Genomic DNA, 20,983 nt, shown 5'->3' with positions numbered 1-20,983 from the left:
CTCTAGGGGCTACTCCTCCCCCTACACTCCTGATGCAGGTCAGCCTGTTGCTGTCTCACCTCCTCCCCTGGGTCAGGACATTTTCCTGATCCTATCACTTTTAAATCCAGACAGTCAATCCACAACCAGGGAGAGACACACAGAAATGTTAGAGTACAAAAACCAAGCCACTTCTACAAGAGTGGCTTCTAAACACACAATGCAAAAACCACCCTTATAAAAAGATGTGTTATTACATTGTGAGTTCGTCTTAAGCCTTTGGGAAGATGGACTGGAAAACATATTACACAGCCTCCACATTCTGTCCTATGGGTGAGATGGCCTTTCAACAGTGAAAAACGAAATGGAGATTATTTCACTGTCAGGACATGGTACACACCTCAGTACATGTCCTACCTTTCAAATGCACTGCACCCTGCCCAGGGGGTACCCTGGACCTACTAGGGACTTTACTTGTAATGCACACATACCAATTACCATTATACTTTACACAGGGAGCCCTTGCACTTTGACACTGATCAGCAGTGGCAAAGTGACCAAAGCATCTAAGTTTGCAACACCATGTCAGAAAGAAGGTCTAGGGGGTTAACATAAAGTTTAGGGAACTTAAGCCAAAAAGGGCCAAGTCCTACACAACCCCCTCCCAGCCAAAAGCCAGGGGGTAGACCAGTCAACTACCTTGATGGACTTCCCTGCTTAGGGCGATAGAACATGGAGGCAGGCCCGCAGGTACTCCCTACTGTTCTATGCTTTTCTGACCCCAGGCGATTCTCTTGGTAACTACTCCCTGGGCCAACTATGCTGCTTCATGGGTACTGCCAAGCAGTGGGGGCCTCTCTAGGGGTGCTGGTTCCTTGCCAACCCACACCTAGAGCAGTATCCCTGGAAGACCCATCAGTCAGGATACTGCTCCCAGTTATCCTGTCCTCCAGGTTAGAAGTGGGTTTACCCTGGTCACTCTAAGGGGATCAAGCCCTACTAGCTGGACACTGTCCCACGGGTTTTCCCAAAGGGGGGGGACACCTTCCTACCTTAACCTTCCATTTAGATTTCTGTGCTTGCCATTTAGGAATGGAACCCATAAACTTCAGGACCACAGGAGCTCAGGTAACGGACGCCCCACGCCCTCCTAACGCTAGGTGTTCTTCCTCGCAAAGCTGGCAAGTAGGCGCTAGGCCTCAAACTTGGTGCTCCTCGACAGAACCCTCCAGTCTCTGGGGTGGGCTGGTGAACCCCTGGGGACGCTGCTCCCACTCCCTCGCCCTTGAGACAGGGCGCTAGCCCGCATGCCCCCCACAACTACTCTGAGACCTACCGGTTCTACTTCGCCTCTCTTCCATCTCTAGGGCCTTTTCAGACCCTTGGACCCATGACCTGGGGTCCGGCTCTTGTGCCAGCTCCCGGGAATCAAAGCGCTTGCATCCTAGCACGGATTGGCGCAATCCTGGAAAACAATTACTGAGCCTAGGCTCTCTAGGGGTAAAGTTGAGCAACCCCTTTAAATCATTTGCCATGCTCACCAACACCCAATCATCCAGTGCACCCTTGTACTCATCCACACTTGGCACTGGCTGTACGCTACCACCATTCAAAATGTACTCTGCCTGTTTAACCTTAATGTCCAGTTCCCTCATGCTTAACTCATGAGCTAAGAGAATCTTTTTCTCTTCCAAGGCGAGAGCGTTCATGCTCTCCTCTGCTCGCTTTTCGCTTTCACTGAGCAGCTTCTTCTCTTCTGCTTCAGCTTTAAGTTTTAAAACCTCCAACTCGTGCTCTCTGACCCTTTGGTTTTCCTCCAGCTCCTCTGGTGAAAAACGCCTTCCTGAATGGTTACTACCAGCCCCTAAGGCTGGTTCCTCCTCTGTCAAATCCTGTGGACCAAATCCATTCCCTGGGCCATCCTCATCCACTTCAAGATCACCCATCTTCTGAGCCTCTTTGGCTTCCCACCAGTCCCTCAAGGCCATTGCAGCTCCTTCTTGGCGCTACCTTTCATGGGACATCCCAAAGCTCTGCAGAATTGCCTCAATTGATCAACTTTGTAGGTAAGCAATTCCTCTATGTCGAACTCTAATTCTGCAGCCTCACTGGCTACTTGACTCCTCTGAGACATGATCTGTGGCTTAAAGGTTGATCAAAAATAGAACCAGCAAATCAAGAACACAATATGTGGTTGTGTCGTAACGCAACATTCAGCTACTTCGTTCTGCAGAAATAATGCAATACGTAATACACTCCTTAGTTAGTTTATTATGCAGGAATAATACAATGCGTAATGCGCTAATCAGGTAGTTTGTTATGCAAACAATGCAATGCGTCATACGACAATCAGGTAGTTCGTAATGCAGAAATAATGCCATGCGTAATACACTAATCAGGTAGTTCATTATGCAGGAATAATGCCATGCGTAATACACTAATCAGGTAGTTCGTTATGCAGATATGATGCAAAGTGTAATACGACAATCAGGTACTTCGTTATGCAGAAACAATGTAATGCGTAATACACTCCAGTACCGATCACGGTGCCTTAGGCGGTCTCCCTGCTAATCCTGCTGACTCGCAGTCATCCTCTGTCCACAGTTGCCCCAAACACTGGTATGGTGTAACAAAAAGTGCAGTTCCGCACTCCGGCCCCAGTACTGCTACTCCCTTGGCAAGTATGGGCCGCGATACGAGCTGAAGCAGAGGCTCGCGCTGCCGGAATGAGAGACGATACAGAAAAGGGGGTGGTGATGAACAGAGTGTCTGAATTAAGCAGACCACTCTTACCCAGTCCAAAGATCAGGGCTTGATCCATCACCGTTATTTATCTCACTGCCCCATCCCAGCTCAGAACCTGGCTATATGCAAATTAGTCTGTCCCTGTCCCAGTGCATCATGGGAACAGGGCAGACCAAACTACCAAGCCAATTCTTCACCAGAAAGGAGACAAGCTACCGGGGATGGTGCAATGAGCTAAAAAACGGTGTTGGATCTAGCCCTGATCTCTTGACTGGGTGAGAGTACTCTGCTTCATTCAGAGACTCTGTCCATCACCACCCCTTGTTGTAAATAATGCCGGAATGAGAGAGGCCAAGAGCGTCTCCCTCCAAGCCTGCACCCCGCCCCAGGTGCCAACACACGTTACCTGGGGGGTGCGACCTCACTCTCCTCTTCTCTTCCAGCGACTTGGGCCTCCGATGCAAATTTTGTGAATTCCGGGCAGTAGGACTTGGGCCCTCCCTCGACGAGGTTGGCATCGACTACTGTCTGACTTTCCGTTATGCTTACTTCACCTGCATGCAACCTATCTTCCATTGCCTCAGGCGCCCTTTTCAATGGGCCTTGTATGTCTGCCTATCAAATGCCCCACATGCTGCCCTGGATTACGACCTGCTATTCGATCCGTTGAAGGCCCATGATCAGACATGTGTCCCGGGTAGGCGCCTGTTGTGTGATCCTCTGCTTGGACCAATGTCAGGCTTGAGTACCTGCGCACATTTGAAGCGCCTCGCTGAATGGAGTTTCATCGAAGTTGGCGCAGCTTGTCCTGGCATGCTCCTAGCAGCTTCCGGATACGAAGAGCATGTGTGCTCCTTCAACCTACTAAACTGGATGGCATCCCTTTTTAATATGGAAGAGCTGTCAATGTTCTGGAGTACATGGCTTTCCACTGTTCCCGCCACATATTCGTCCCCGAAAACTACCTATGAATGAAGGAATTTTTGAGTGTCCAATTGGCAAAAAATAAAATGTCACCAACACTCTTAATTCAGCTTCATGGCTGCCCCAATTGGAATACCACTTAGATGCTTTACCGCTGCTTATTTTACATTTTCGTCTTAGCATCTCATTAATGATCTGGCCAAGAGGGGTTGTCACATGGCCGGTGGGGACATTAACTTGGCATGAGCACATTGCTGCTTGCCCGCTGCTTTTGCTCAAGTTACTACACGTCTTTATTTTTGCAACATTTAAAGGATTGCTTTCACATGGAACTCCTCGCTGGCATTGCTCTCTGCATGTTCCTGGGATTTTGACTGAACATTATGTGTAAGGTCAAACAACAATGCCCCTTGTTATTTTGTTCTGGCCAGACCTTAGCCCTTAGACAAAACAAACAGATGCAGCTGTTGGTTGGAGAACATACTTTGCTTCTTAGTGGGGTACACAAATTAGGTAAGACACACTTGGAGAGGGGCCTATCCAGGGAGAAGAGCGAAACAGCACCTGTGATTTAGATCTACCATCTGAGGTGAGGTATGGGGTCTGCTGCAAATGCCCAGAGATCTTCTAATATATAACAATACTTCTTCTTAGTAAGCAGAGGGAGGCTAGGCTCCACTGTCTTTTTATGATGACATCTCCCTTCATGATTTATGGACTAGCTGGTATTCTGACTACATCTGTACTATGCATTTTCCTGCTTGTTGTGGCACGTATACTGCATGTTAGGGTACGTTAGTTAAAATTAATATTTTAAACTATTTCGTGACTCTGTCAGATCTTACTGTGGACAAGTACAAGAGCGCGAGCGAAAGGGCGTGTCTTGTTACGGCAATTCCTGAGAGTTCTGGGAGTGTTGTGTTCTGGGGTGTCTAATCATTTGCTTCTCTGTGAGTGAGTAGGAGAGCAAGTGAGACACCATAGCTAGTCGGTCCTGGGCTCATGGGTACTAATGTGGGGGATGTCTCAGTCCCCATACACCAAGGTCCTATAATCCTGCGCATAGTTCTGTTTTTGTGCTGAATCCCTGCCACACTAGCAGGCAGCCCTGTAGCGTGTGTGATTGTCTCAACGTGGGGTGAAAACCCCACCTCTACTTCTTGGCAGTTCCACCCCCGAACTCTGTAATTGCCTCGGCCATCGGATCACGCGGGCCGGGGATCAGGAACCCCAGTAGGCCGCTGTTAGGCAGACCCACCACAGCAGCAAAGATCGGCCTATGTCTTTGCCCGGATGTACCAAAGTGACTCCGGTGCTTCTCCGGAGCTCGAGGAGTAATCGTCGGGTCGAAACAAGCGGTAGAGGATAGGATAAATGTAGCCGATCATGCAGGACGTCGCGGAGCTCCTGAGGGTGCCTCCGCCGCGGCCGCCATCTTAGCCACGCCCAGGACCCAAAATTACTGGATGTACTTTTATGAAAACTGGGTACAATTCATATAATGATCACAAATATTATTTAATGTTGAATTATCTGGAATGCTAAGACCAACACCAAAGCTGCTAACTTTACAGTGTAGGAAACGGAGATCTATGGGTTTTTTAGGAATCTTCATTCATGGTGCATGCTCCTGGCATTAGAACATGGAGTGCAGTTTAATAGGTGGGAAGGAAGCCTTACGCTTGCATGCACTGCTTGACAATTTGGGAAGCTCTTTTTAAAAATGTTATGTGCTAATGCCTACAACCCCCATAGTTCTGCCCCATCTCTTTTGTTTCTGTCAGGCTTGTATTACCCCGGCGAGGCTATATAAAGAGATGCAGATTTCCTCCCCACCCCTTCCTGTCGCTAAAGACTGTTAATGACTCTGTTGTGTGGGGCAGGCCTGTTGATCCTAGCCAGCACAGTAAATATCTTGGCCAAGTAAGGGGAACACAGGCCTAGTATCTGATTATGGCTGAACCAGGGCAATATGATAATTCTGGGAGCACCATAGGGAGTATAGTTAGCACAAAAAGAGACAGTGGAAATGGACCTGCAGTGCATGTAAACCGTAAAATATATATTGTGCTGATAACTGTAGGTCTAAGTGTGGCAAAACTGTGCAATGGCTCAAACTTGTACCATAAGGTATAATGCAGTGCGGAAACAGCCTTTCAATAACTACTACATAACTACACTAACAATGCCCGCTCACATTATAAGACCTATACCAGATCAGTACCAATCCCTGAAGGGTCGAAGTCTGTGACAGGCCACCGGTGCACAGATACTGGGCTGAGAGTTACGAGAGTCTCACATGCTCATTCAGCATATGTGTGTGCATACCTGTCTCATTGTTAGCATCTCAGGGGAGCAATCTTTTACTTCCAGTTGACTGTCATTCGCTGATGTTGAGATTTGGATTTGTGGCTCAGTTGCTTTCCATCTTGGACACGTGTCTTAATGCCAACTTCATCAGACTTGTCTCTTTCTGTGAAAATTATGTTATCTCTGTTTGGCTTAGACTTTAAATCTGTGTAATATAATATAAATTTACATAACTAAAATCTTTTCCTGGTACTGTTATATGTGCTGACTCTCATTTTTGAGATGCTGCTGCAGCAGTAGAAAACCTTGGAGATAGGATTGCATCATATCAACATCAATAAATACTCGTGTTTGCTGGCTGGAAAACGTAAAGTGGTTTTGACACCCCCCTGGAGTTAATCTTTCTCAGTGCTGCTCACCCAGAGACATCTTCATCCTTCTCTGCTCTATTTGGGAGGGTCTGGTAGCTTGTTAGTGGACTCTTTGGACATTCCTCTATTGACCTCAGGTGTACACACAAACAGCGTGAAGATTTATCAGATGCTTGGCCATTATCAGAATCTTGACTTTGAGCACAGGCTAAATTTATGAGAGAAATAATCCACTGTTTCAATAAATAAGCAGGCAGCCAACCTGGATTACTCTTTGAGATTTTGCGTTCAGAGACAGGGCCTGTAGAGTTGATAATAGGTTGAAAAAAGTAAATCGTATTTAGCATCCCTTGAGTAAGTTGTCTTTAACGTGATGAGGAATCTGCAGGAGAAAAGTATCCTTTAGAAGGACAGAGACTGGATCTAGAGTTTGGACCTTAAAGGCCTCATTTAGAGTTTACAGTACCGAAAAGCCTCCATTTGATGTAGAAGATACAATTTCTAGGATGCAGGAAATACCATTATTTGATTCTCTTCTTTATTTTTGCATTTCCTCCAGAAATGAAAGGATTTCTATCTACTCTCGAACCTACCTTAAAGCCCTGAATACAAGTCAGGTGTATTCAGGTGTGTGGAATTCTGCTCCACCTGATCATGACTAGCCCAGTTTTCCCAGGTGTGGCCAATAATGGACCTGGATTTCGTGAATAGTAATTCCAGCTGGTAAAACTGCATGAGACTTAGATTGCAGCAAACCTCCCAGCTCAGCTGACTCCACCCTGGCCCTGTAGGGACTCCACCAGGTAGGTGGTAAATCTGAGCATTAGACTCTTCTGAATAGGGAATTCCATATAGTAATTCCACATCTGCACAAGTATTTCCAGTTCCAGTGGGTCTAAGTCATAATACGTTGAGTACGAAGGGGAGATTCCAGACCGCTGAAATTCTCTACATGGAATTCTGCCTAATTTATAATCTGGGACCAAATCAGGCTCCAAGTTAGTTACCTTTCTAAATATTTGCCAATGTATATGCAGTCTTCATTCAGATTTGTCACCAGACTCACTCTGTTTTGTTGCTTAGCCTCTGTCGACCTTGAAAATTAGCCTGAATCTTTATGATTACAAGCTACTGCTTTAAGGAGTCATGATGCTGTTGTGTCTGTAGGCGCCAGCATGCACAAACTTGTGGATTGTAAAAATATTCTGGTTTTAGTTTGATGCATGACTATATGTGAAAAGAGGGGTAATCTGTGGAAAGGTACAATATTCCTCAGAAAAACGTGTTCTCTTAAGTATTGGCCGAATCAAGTTATTTTGCCTTGTGTTGGTTTCTTCCTTAGTTTGAAGGCATGCACATGAACGAAACGACACATCAACAGTTGAATAATCTAGACCGAGAAGTAAGTCAGCTGCAAGGGGAAGCTGCAAAACCTCCCCCACTACAAGTTGTGGAAACAGCTGTACACATGGAAAACTTTATAACGTAAGTGTTTACAGTCATTGCGTAAATAAAGTATTGATTTTGTGATTTACGGGGTGATCACTCGTGCCCTGCTAACCTGAATTTAGTGGACATTTAACATTTGCACTGAATGATTGACAGGTTAACAATTTGCTTGAGTACATTACTATTTTTTTGGTTTTCTGTATTGGTCCCCCATGTTGAGATTCTAAAATCCACAACCAGCTCTCATGCCACGGATCTCCCCTTCGTGGATTTCTTTACCACGTGATAAGTGCAACCTCCTCCATTCCCATAGTAAATGTCAGCTTTCCTCTGCCTATCCTAAACACAGGTGAAGCAAGCCAGCATTGCCTGAAGTTTAAATTTTGTTAGTAGCTGAAGCCACAATGTTGGTAATAGCATAATCTCCCCTTTATTTTAACAGAAGCACTACTATGTTCTTACCTAAACACACTGTAGCAGGCTTTACTTCTGATACCAAGGTATTCAATTAGTACTAGGATTTGTTTCCGATATTTAGGACTTTTTTTCTTCACAAAGGTCAGCCATTTTAGATCAGCTACACATTCAACTGCAAATTAGTGAGGATTTTGAGCAGTTGCAGTACTGTGTGTACAATTACATCTCATGTCTCTGTGTACCTGTTCTATTTACATTTCTCTGCCATTTCTACCTTCAGCACTCCTACTGTTAGAATCTACATTACAGCATCAACAATATCGGCGCCACCTTGTCCCTTTTCCGACTTATGTGTGCGCGTAAGCAGCAGCCATCTTGTGTGCCATGGCCTCTCTGCCCACTGCCGATAGCCAGCGCGTCTCTCTCCCTCTCTGACCCCGCAAGCATCCCCCCGCGCGCTGACAGCCCACGTTCTCACATGCTTGGGCCATAAACCACCCCTTCAGCACGGCCCTGCCTCGGAGCCACATCCCGTACCCGGCTAACACCTCCCTCCGTCCCTTTGATGATCACACATCCTTTGATGAACCCCCTTCCTCTGTGCCCGATTGTCCGGCCCGATCCCAGGCCATCACCTAGCCCTGCGGATGCAGTTTATTGCCCCTTACAGTAGGAAGCTGTCCCTCTTCAAAGAATCTATGACTGATCAAAGCCCCCGCCCCATGAGATCCGATCAGCCGCCCACATTCCGGGAACCGGCGGAATGCCCTGGTGTGCGATAGTCATCACCTACTGTGACCAGGGTGGGGACTTCTACTGTAAATATGTGTGGGAACAGGCCCAAAGTGAGGATTCCGAGGATGTCTTTCCATACATCAAAGTATTGACAAAAATGTGTTTCATGTAATAAAGCAATAAACCCGTGTATAAGAGGCCAGGCCTCAAGGATGCGTTTAGAGCACCTCGAGAAGATACCCTGTTGTCTGATTTGACGTGTTCTGCTCCGTCGGAATAAACTCCTGTTTCTCGCCTTCCAGTCTCCAGCGCCTGCCTCTTTATTTGGTAACCGTGAGTTGGGTGAGAGGCGGCTAACGCCGGGCAAACCTTGAAAAGGGGTAATCGACCTGATCTGCCTGACCCTTTTTCTACACTCCTAGCTCCCTCCTTCACTACAATCCACCCATCAGAGGGATTAGCTTGCTATTCTGTTCTAGTGTGGTTGACCATTAATGAAGATTCCATTCCGGGAAACAAGTTTGTTATAATAATTCTCAATCATAAATATCTTTATCAAATTCATGATCAACCCTCCTCCTTCCCTGTTAAGGCCAAGATAATGCAAATGGAATTAGTTATTAAGGTCCATTCTGTGTTTTTGTTGTCAAAATGTGTTGATTGTTTACTGAAAGTGCAATGCATTCTTGAGACCTCAAGAGTCTACCTATTTACATGTAAGCAAGTTTCAGTATCCTCTATCCTCTTCAGTATGTCGTTGCCTACCTAATTGCTAAAAGAGGCAAGGTGTTTAACCTGAGTCTTCATTTAGACCCAGTGTACTAAGTGGATGTTTATCTCCTGTGAGAAGGAACTCGGGTATAGATCTAATGTAAACAAACAATAGTTTGTTGTCTATGTCTGTGATGCACAAGGCACACATGTGGGTGTTCCTTTAAATGAAGAAAGGGCAGTTGGTAAACCTAACCTGTGAGCAAGGAGCGTGAAGCTCTGAAATGCGTTGGGATTTGTGTTGTGAGTGAATAAACAGGCTTTCACATTTGAGCTGCAGCACTATGGTCAGTTCGGCGCTGATTTACAAAGATTGGGCCGCACCTACAGGATTTGAGATATATATATATATATATATATATATATATATATATATATATATATATATATATATATATATATATATATATATATATATATATATATATATATATATATATATATATATATATATATATATATATATATATATATATATATATATAATGTGTCAACGATCATCAAAGAGCCAGAAGACGGTGGAGAAAAGGGTAAAAAACAACTATCAATGACACCAGATGTCAAAGGAAAGGAAAAAACACCCAAAAACTGAGGGGACAGCTTTTTGTCTTTTGGGTTTTGACCATGTGGCTCAGACAATGTTCTGTGGGGGAGTGATAATTTTCGCCAGTGCTCCTGCAAGTTCATGAAGGAATGGAAAATACCCTTGTTGGGGTCTGTCTCAACTGTCATCACTAATTTTCCTAGTAGGACAAAAGCATAAAGTTTGTAATTTGTTTCTGCACAAAGACCATAAGCCTGAGGGGGTGCAAAGTGTACCTTCCCACAAGGTTGTGTGACGGAACCCCGCATGCATTTCCCATGCATGACTACTCCGCAGTCAGTACCCGACTACACCGTTACCACACGTTCCTTTACCGTGCAAGACGTTACTACAACTTGCCTTAGGGGCGCTGGACTTTGGAATAGTATATATTACTATTCCAACTCCAGCCAGTGAATCTGTGGGGAAGGTATTGGACTTTAAAATCCAATTCCAGCCAACAACGCGTCCCCTAAGTGTGGTAACGTCGCGGTTTGGGTAGTTACTGCAGTGTAAAGGCACATTGTGGTATTAACTACTTTGTCAAGGATGTTTCCCTTCCCAAAACCCTCATAGTTAGGGAAAGATATGCCTTGATGCAGTCCAAACAGATGATGAGGATAACTTTGAGGAAATGGTGGAGGCTGAGGGAGAAGAGGGTATAATGCTTAAGATATGCCAACAAAAACAAAAAACCTATGCTTACAGGTTTGCAGTGGGCTAGAGCCAAAGGTTTCATACTTAAAAGACTCCAAAACAATCCTCAACAACTAGTGGTGCAAGGAAACATAATAATATAGGAACCCTATGGGTCAAAATCAAAAGGTCTTCATACTCTGACTGAATTCTGAAAGGCAATTGAAGTCAATTGAAGTCAAAGTGGACAAACGCAATCTCAAAGACGAAGTTGTGACTTTATGGCAGAAGGAAAGGCAATGCAACAATTCTCTCATGTTGATTTAGAACCCCCAGCAATCCTAGAACCACAGGAGCAAGAGCAGGAGAATGTTACGGAAAGGAATAAAAATGTGACCAGACATCTTCAAGTCATCACAAAGTGGAAGGACTTGGACACTTACTTGGCTGAGGAGGGATTCCCCTCGCACTCGTAAATGCCATCACCCCCAGATGACCCTTTCTCTACAATGCTGTGATTAAAAGGGCAAATGGGGTGCAGCTAGAAGAGGAGCAGGCTGAGGCATGATTCCTTCTGGACACACTTCCGTCACCACAGAAGAAAAAACTATTCTTGCCCATAATACTTAAAATCATTGGTCAAAGAAAAGAGGCTTGTAAGGAAACAGTTTCATCTGTAGCAGTAACACCAAGGGTACCGAAAAAATATAAGCCCTCTAGCCAAGACCCAATATATAATAAAAACAACATTCATCCAAACTCCATTATACCGTCCACATCCAGGAAAAAAGCCAATGTTCCAGTGTACACAGGACCCTCTTTGGACAAGGAGTGTAAGAGAAATAATGCTTTAGGAACGTAGATGGAGATGCTGTTTGCCATTGCTAACTCTAATGCACTCCTAAACATGAATGGACACCAGCAATTGAAGGAAATGGAAGAACTGATGGAACATCTGCAAAGGAGTTAGGACCATCTCAAATACCTGTCTCAAGTCACCTCTGTTTGCCACGGACACTGCCAGCAGGCAGATTTGCAGACACACTACCGTGAGATGAAATGCCTAGCTCAGGGTACCAGGCTCCACACAGTAGGTATAAGCCATTTGTGTTTCACTTGAGAGAGCTTGTTTGGAGTTGCAGTTGATGGCTTTATCCAAAAGATGAAAAAAAGAAAACATCATGGCAAAGGCAATGGGTGCCCTGCAGTTCATTGGATCTTTTAAGAGGGGGTGTTTTTCTATAAATAGAGCTAGGAGAACAGGATACCAGTTGATTCCACAAAAGACAGAGAGCACTCAAGGGGTGAGCGCCAAAAGTCTAAGCACACCATGGGAATACCCGTTGCAGCCGAGACTGAGGCACTCTTCTTGAGGAAGAGCAAGATGAAAGGACCAGACCTCAAGATGATTGGCCACACCCAACAAGAGGCAGACACAGGGAGAGCTGCCGACATTCAACACTTATATGTGGCAGGCTCGAAAGATTTCCTTCTGAAATAAAAAAAATCTCCGACGACAAGTGGGTGCGGAATATCATCAAATACAGTTATTGTATAGAGCTATAGTAAATACCCCCAAGCATCAAGCCAAAGAAGAGGGGTTTCAAAGGAGAAGTCCTAAGACAGTTAAAACAGGCAATATAGGAAGCCCTACAAAAGGAAGTAATGGTGGAGATACATGACCAGAAAGTGTAATCCGTATACGTCAACATCCCCGAACAAGATTTGACCTTAAGACTTATAACAAACCAGAGATTTTTTAATAAACTCACCAGGAATCAGAGGTTCAAGATGACTACATTGCAGAAAGTCATTCCATTTCTGAAAGAAGGAGACTACCTGTCCACAATAAACCTTGAAGATGCCCGTTTCCCCATTCTGATGAGCACCAAGCAGAAGTACCACCCTAGCATTATGATAAATGACTGACATTGCCAATTCATCATCATCAAAATATCTTTATTCGATTGTGAAAAACAATCATAAAAGAACATATAAATATTTTAAAACAAATTAAGGAAATGAATTGCCAATTCACAGTTTTACAATTTTGGATAAGATTAGAACAGAGAGTGTGTACAACATGCCTTGCAGAAGTAGCAACTCACTTGAAGAAGACAGGAATGCATATATAACCCTATTTACCCCTTAGCTAGACAACCGACTAGTAAAGGCAAACTCGCAAGATCAATGCCAGAACAATATGCAGATAGTGATGGAAACAATGCACAGACTGTGCATCTCTGAATATGGAGAAATCCGAGCCACTTCCTCATAAAGAAAAAGGTATTCCTAGTAGTAGAGTTGGATCTGTTTACTAGAAAGGCATACTCTGTCCTAAAGAGGGTGCTACCAATGATAGAATAGTTTTCATTGACAGTGAGAACAATAATAAAAGTGCTGGGTATGATGAGGTCATGCATCCCACTTATCCTACTTGTCAGACTTTAAATGAGACCCATTCAAGTTTGATCAATTACAGATCGCAGACAATGGTGGACTGATATGATCTGATGGCTGGTATAGCAAATGTGCAGAATGGATAACAGTAGTGGACAACAAAGAACATCACAGTAGGTAGAGCATTCCAAAAACGACCCCCCTCAGTAAACATCACCACTGATGCACCCCAAACAGAATGGAGTGCGCACATGAGCCAATGGAACACGCTGGTGGCTGAGATCTCTTAAATGTGTTAGATCTCAAAGCCAATCTTCTTGGGTTTGAATACTGTTCAAAAACATATAATAGGGAAAGTAGTACAAATTCAGAAGGACAACACAATGCCAATGTTCTGCCTGAACAGCAGGGGGTACCAAGTTGTATGTGCTATCCAATCTAGCACACAACATCTGGAGTTTGGCAAACCATTAAAAAATATCATTGATAGTGATACTCCTACAAGGCCAACAAAACATAGAGGCAGATGATTAATCAAATATCAGGGTACCTCACAATGTAGGTAGTAGATTAGGGTGTGGTACACAAAATATTTACAAAAATCGAAATGCTACAGACAACCCTCTTCACAACATATAACAATTCAAAATACCACGTTTTCGCATCCAGGAACTTCCATAACCTATCTCAAGAGAATGCCCAGTTCCACTAATACTGCTAGTGATAAACAGACACAAACACAGAAGTATGACACTGATCCTAGTAGCCCCACATAGGGCCACACATGCATGGTTTACAGGCTTAGAGGAGATTGCAAGGTGATAAAAATACTGGTATTCCAAAACCTGTTATTCGTTCAAGTGGGGCATATATGAACTTGGAACTAGCCAGCTTTAGACTAGCGACATGGGTTCTGAGGGCTTGGAATTCAATCATCTAGGTGTGTCAGACAGATGTATGGAGGTATTAAGAGACACTAGGGGATCAACTATATGTAGATGTTATGTGCCCCAATGTATTAGGGTTTTGAACTGGTGGAATTAAGAAAAATTAACACAAAACCTATCAAGGGACACTGTTACAACAAGATATACAATGCATTTAGGAAATACAAAACTAAGGTGGACTCTAAGGGCCATATGTATCAAGCCTTTTTCGTTTCGCAAAGCCTTTGCGAATCGCAAAAGGCTTTTTTGCATGTTTTGATATGTAAGAAAAATCGCATCATAAGGAATCGCAAGAATTTGCGATTCCTTATTTTGCTATAGCATTTAAGGAATCACAATTTTGCGATTCCTGAAATGCTATGTATGAAGCATTTTTCTATAGCAAATTTAGCTTAAGAAATTGCAATTCACCACCAACTTTCAATTGGTGGTAATGTGCGATTTCTTTTAAAAATGCACAAATTGGCATTTTTGAATGTGGCATGTGACGCACATACATGCCCATAGGGCATGTATGTGCGCCATATGCGCACACATGCTGATTTCAGGGGTGCAGCAGGGTGTCCTTGAGACACCCCTGCACCCTTGAAATCAATCTCATTTTGCGATTAGCAAATTGCGAATCGCAAAATGAAATGCATTTCACAATCATTCCTATGGGCCTCCTGGCCCATAGGAATGAATGGAAAATTATTCCTTATTTGCGAATTCGCAAATTGCGAATTCGCAAATAAGGAAGAATTGGAAATCGCTAAAAAATAGCGATTTTCTACAAACATCCCAATTTGCGATTTCTAAATAGCGATTCCTTAAAAATCGCTATTTAGAAATCGCAAATGGTGATGATGATACATATGGCCCCAAATCCTTTAGAGTCAACCTGTCGGTTATATTAGCATACTCCAGAGGCCCTTTAGAAAAAACCTGTTTGTCACACCTGTATTGAAAAGACTTTTAGAGGGAATAAAGAGAATTGTACACCAAGGTTGAGGCTCACACCCACAATTAAGGAAGGCTTCAACCGAGTCAATGCATAGAGCAAATTCCAAACAATGAAAACAATATTTCTAATTGCAATCACATCTTTGCATAGAGTCAGCGAGTTGCAACCTCTGAGCGCTCAAGAGTAATATTTGCTGATTCACAAGGATAGGATAGGATAGTCATGAAGACTAACCCACAGTTCATTCCAAAAGTAGAATCATACTTCCAAATAAATCATTCAATGCAACTATTCATTGATCCTATTTGAAGCACTTCGTCACCAGTTGTTGGCAATACCAGTGCCTTCTTTGATCCTAAATCTCCTAGAACCAGCTATGAAGTAGTTACTTTTGTTCATACTTTTTCAGTAAAACTGTGCGTTTGTTGGACAACATAAACATGAAAACTGTGCGAGACTGGGTCCACACCCACCATCATGATATGTTGGCCTAACTCCTGGCTAGCTTACAGTGCACCATCTGTACCCCTAACCTGGCAAGGTAACAGATAAAATGCGCAACTTCAGAAAATGACAACCCGGACTCCTCAAGGAAATCGTGTAAACAGAACGAGAACCCTTTTGGGTGGTGACTCATTCACATCGAAAGAGGTCTACAAGAAATATACAACGTGGCATTTCAATATTTATTGAAGCAAAGGATTCTTGTGTAAAATGTATGTGCAGCAATAATCAATAGAAGGAAGAAAGACAGAGCAATCAGCTTCACAAGAATGGTAAAGAAGATGAACAATTTAACCATTATGCTGTTACATAGAATAAAAATGCTTGCATATACCTATAGTGAAATTTATACTCCTACCTAGCACTCCCTATCTAAGGGTCTCTGGGGTGGGTGCATCTACCAGAATCCCTGTAGGGTGATCTAACTCCACGGTTACCTGTGGGTAAGTGTCATCTGGGAGCTCGTCTTGGTGTAGAGCTGGGCACCATCCATCTCAGGAGGTAAACAGGATTCAGGTGGGCTGCAATTCCAGCATAGGCTGATCTCAGAAGTGTCTGCGAAATGCTCCTCTGCCTAAACAGAGGAGTGATGTGGTTTATATAATAAACATCATCGATGTTGCCATGCCAAAGTCCAAGTCAGACTGTGATTATTGATTCTACCCTGACAAAGCTTTTGCCGAGCGAACCATAATAAACAACATCATTTTGCGCAGTGAACTTTTATTTCTCGTACAGAATGTTCAAGGCTCTGATAATATGCCTATAAAGATGTGTACATGCAAGCAAAGTTATTTAATGGAACATTATCCATACAGGCAATCAAGCAAAAGTGTATAAAATGTCAACGTTCAAGAAAAAATGGCAATTTTAAACGTGAACATTTAAAAATGATGGTGTTCCGGCCCGGGCCTAATGTGACCCCATGATATCCACTCCTTGGATGTGAGGTAACTAAAAAGCTTCCTAAAATGAATGCTAAAAATATAGATTTAGTATCAAATCTAAAACCATAAAAGCATTGTGCTTCTTTAATACTAAAAGCATATAGAAAGCATATAGAAAGCCAAATTGTATGTTAAAAAAGGTAATAGAAAAATGGTAAGTAAAAACACTTCATTTCTAAAAGCAATTTTTTAAATAAAAACATAGCTCAATTAAAAAAATCTCCAATGCTCGAGACTGCCAGATTGTTTAAACGTTCAGAGGAGTAGACAAAACATTGCTGTTCTCAGCATCTGCAGATGACTGTTCCCTTGACACTCCTCTCGCTAGCTCCATGGAGCAAATATGATCCAATCCAACCTCTTCAAATCCACCCTCTTCAACAGCAGCTAAAGAAGTGACGGCTAGTAGCAGAACACAAGCCAGGATCCAAGTTACAGGAGCTGAAGCATCCCAGGAAGGCTCATAATATGCATTCTGAATCAACGGCAATCTGTACAGGTGTGTCTTTAGAGGACTTACCAGCAGTGTAATGTCCGTAGATTGGATCAGTTACATCACCAAGCATATATCCAAGTTTCATTGGGTGTCTGACCTTGGTGAGGCTAGTGGCCTATCCTCGGGTTTGTTTTGTTCTCCTTGCCTTGTTACTGATGCTAGCTCTGCTTTTGTTGAGCTTCTTCAGATTGTTGCTGTGGTTCAAGAGCTGGAGCTCCTTTCTGTAGAGGTGGCCATTGATCCCCCTTATTGGGGAGCTTCATCGGGGCCAGATGGGAGCTGAGCCTGTGCTCCCCTTCACTTAAGATCTCTTTGATATTCTGTTGGGCTCTGGAGCTAAACACATTTCAAAGTCCTCCCTGGACCGGTCAATGGCTCATTGGCACTGTCCTGCCACTGGAGACCTGGTTTGCTTCTTCTGGCCGCCTACTCTGCGCAACTTAGTGGTTCAGGCGGCTACAGCCTCCCCTGACATTGGCGCTTTGCCTGCTGTCACTCCAGACAGCGAGCCTAAAAGTCTAGATGCTCTTGGTCGATATATCTTTTCTGCCACCAGGTCTGCTTTGTGGTCCCTTAATACCCCTTGTATTCTGAGCCGCTTTGCTCACAAGTTGCGGGATTCAGTCTCGCCCTGTTCCCCTCCAACCCTGATGATGCCTGACACACTTACTCAGCTGCTCCAGGATGGCCATCAGGTGGCTAAATGACTGATTCACTGCAGCATGGATATCACAGACAATCTGTTGGGCGAGCCATGGCTCTTTCAGTAGCTCTTCGCAGGTGTACCTGGCTACGCACCTCAGATTTTTCAAAGGCTGTTCTATCCACCTTGATGGACATGCCTTTTGATGGTCAACATCTTTTTGGCATTCAAGCTGATGCCCCTTTACACCATCTTCGGGATAGTCGAGGCCGAGCGTAATCTTAAACCCTGCTTGCTATTACTGTCCTTTCCTCTTTTTCCCCTGAACTGAGCTTGTACGGAGTATGGTCTCTTGGTTTTACTTTTACATGTGAGCCTTTTTGAAACGGTTGCATTGGCTTTTTCTTTCACACTTCACCTATGTGTGGCACCCGGTGAGGTGCTCCTGCATCCTGCAGGTATTATTTATTGCTTCCTGATCTGCTGATCACTAGTTTTTAGGGCGCATTTTGTTTTATTGCCCTATTGGCTTCCACCCCTGTTGATGCAAGGTGTTCTTTTGCTGTTTCTATCCAGGTTCTATTGGGGTATTCTGCTTCTCTTGTGTAGATGCACTGTTGCTTACTCCCTGTCCTCTAGGGCCCTTCGCCGGTATGGTCCGCGGGCATTCCTCCATATTATTCGGGCACTTTGGTACCCCTTCTAGGGGACGTCACATTGTGTGCTTGGTAGGATGGTGCATAGGGTTTCCCCTTGCTCCTTTCCTTACACTTTCTCTGGTTCCCTGTTTTCTTAGCCGACGCATGGCAAGAGGGCATGCTTCTTGACCTAAAGTACATTGTCAGCTCCTGCCCTGGACGATGTTCTTTCTTTCTTTTCTTTTGGGCTTAGTACCTCTGTGTGCTGGTTCCCGTTATGCTCTGGTACAAAGGACTCTTGTCATTTCTCTTTCTCTCAAGGTTCCTTATTGGTGTACCTTGTCCGTTTCTTGGCATGGATGGTCTTCTCTATCGACTCTTTCTCTCCTGTGCCACTGCATGGTCTGTTTTTACTCTGCTTCTGCCCTGCATATAGCTGTTATTGCTTTTCGATTTTGGGCAATGTTTTTATGCTTTGTTGGAAACATTTCCATGACCTTTCCTATACCAACCCCAACATTTAGTTATTGAACTGATTGTTCTTCTTGAAAACGTGTTCCTTGACCACCTTCTCTTGGGTTGGTTCGTCCAGAGGTTTGGTACTACTTTCGGATTCTTCCAGGGATTTTCCTTCCCATCTCGTGAGCAAGAATAAAGTTTCACCTCCTTGGGGATCATTATCCCTTGGACTTATGATTAGGAAAAAAACGCTCTTGTTTGATTTCAAGATCCTCACTTGTGATGTCACAGGAATTGTTGGCTGGACACACGTTGTCCGGTGGACACTGGAGATTTCCTTTTGTTTGTGGAATTTTCTCTCCTTTTCTCCCTTCTCTTTCTCTGTAAGATGTGAAGTTCAAGGGATATATAATAAACTTTTTTTCTCCTGGTAGCCAGTTTTCATGAACTTTTTTCACTCTTTTCATAGCACTGCGCCCATCACTTAGTAGTACACCTCAGCTCATCACCTTCTGGATTTTAGTATACCCTAGGAGATCCTTAAAACATCCCTGTGCTCCTCCCTCACAGTGACAGGGTTGTAGCCCTCGGCTGTACTAGGGGTTACAGCTGGGAGGAAATCCCAGATGATGAAGCATTTCATCTTGGTGAGTGATTGGACTCCGACCGCTTATTAGGCGAGATTAGATACGGTTGATTGTTGGAGGATCCCGCTGGGCACCAAGTAACACTCCAGACCTTCAGACAGTTGAGTTTGTTTCAAAGTTCTTTCTCCTCCGTAGTCGTATTGTACTATGGGTTCTTGCTGTGTTTCATTTATAACTTCTGACCCTTTTATGGGTCCTGTCTCCTATGAACACATTTCATTTGTGGCCTCCGCACTTGTTATGCTGTCTGCCTTGCCACTCTGTCTGTTACTTCAGTTCTTGTACTGATCGGTTGGTTGTGGACCTCTACTTGTGGTGTTTTTCTTCCCACACTTATTATTCTGTCTTTCTCCACAGCTTCAACTAGCCACTCCCCCCTTTTCTGTCTGATATTTTTTTCTTCTAAGGTGGAGGCTGGTTGTCTGATTAGGCCTCCCTTGTATTGGCCTTTGTTAACTTGCTCTGAGTGGTGTCTGTTGGTCTATTCTGGTGGGGTGTTTATTACCTGCTGTTTTCCCTTTTGATCATCTCTCAGCTGCCTCATTTTTGCTATTCAGTTGGTAGAGTTGTTTTATGTCCAATTGCTTTTCGTTTTCTGGGGTGTGTGATATCTTCCACCATCCTCTATTCTTTTATGCAGTACTGTATGGCTGTTGCCTGCCCGCCGCTATAATATAACATAGCATAACATGTGTATTTGTAAAGCACACGTTCACCCGGTGGTATCTTGACGCTGAATAATAGATGTTTATTGTTTCCCAAGTCAATGGTACTCATTTTATCGACCTTAGATGGATGAAAGCTGAGTTTGGAGTTTCAACCTGTGACCATGAGGTCAAACACAGGGCTCTGCAATGGATGCATTAGTCCACTGAGCCACCAGACCCGGTTTTGCATCCTAGCCAATGTCCACTGTTGTGCACGTTTCTTTGTACCTTTCTTGGGTATATTTTACTACACACTGTATAAGGTGCATTTCTCTGTACTTTACATATTATACATATATGTCCGTATATGTTATTTGGTTGTGTCTAGTGATACATCTTTTTATGGGTATATCTATAGACAGTCATGTTGTGCTAGCTTTCGAGGAGGATGCACTTTTTTGCATACGTTTGCCGCGTTTTTCCTCGTGTCCCACAGGGCCTTCACTTGTTCGTTGATTTGCAATCACAAATTTATTTCCTCTTTGCGTCTTGGAAAGGAGCTTAAACTCTGTGATATTAGCTATTATCCTTGGCCTTCAGCCCCGTCTGCTAATGGTCCGGTTACCATTGGGGATGCTCTAAGGTGCTGTAATTATCTGAAGTGTTCTTCTAACCCATCCTTATTCTTCTGCCATGGGGTCTTGTCACATATTTTCTATGACATTTCTGGGGGGGGGGCGTCTTCTCCCTCACCTCAGTTTGCAGTGTTGCTTTTGCGGCTTCGTCAGCCAT

At 43.9% G+C, this 20,983-nt stretch overlaps 1 protein-coding gene across 1 annotated transcript in view; it reads left to right on the top strand.

The window, feature by feature from the left end:
- The window catches only part of EPG5 (ectopic P-granules 5 autophagy tethering factor), a 582,198-nt gene that overhangs the window by 370,251 nt on the left and 190,964 nt on the right, over positions 1-20,983 (top strand). The window contains exon 28 of the mRNA XM_078674745.1: positions 7,672-7,814. Coding sequence (XP_078530871.1) covers positions 7,672-7,814 — 143 coding nt within the window. The remainder of the gene's footprint in view (positions 1-7,671; positions 7,815-20,983) is intronic.

Source organism: Lissotriton helveticus, chromosome 2_1, assembly GCF_964261635.1.
Source record: "Lissotriton helveticus chromosome 2_1, aLisHel1.1, whole genome shotgun sequence".
NCBI classification, from domain to species: Eukaryota; Metazoa; Chordata; class Amphibia; order Caudata; family Salamandridae; genus Lissotriton; species Lissotriton helveticus.
The sequence above is the reverse complement of the archived record's forward strand: the minus strand, read 5'-3'. Positions and strand labels throughout refer to the sequence as shown.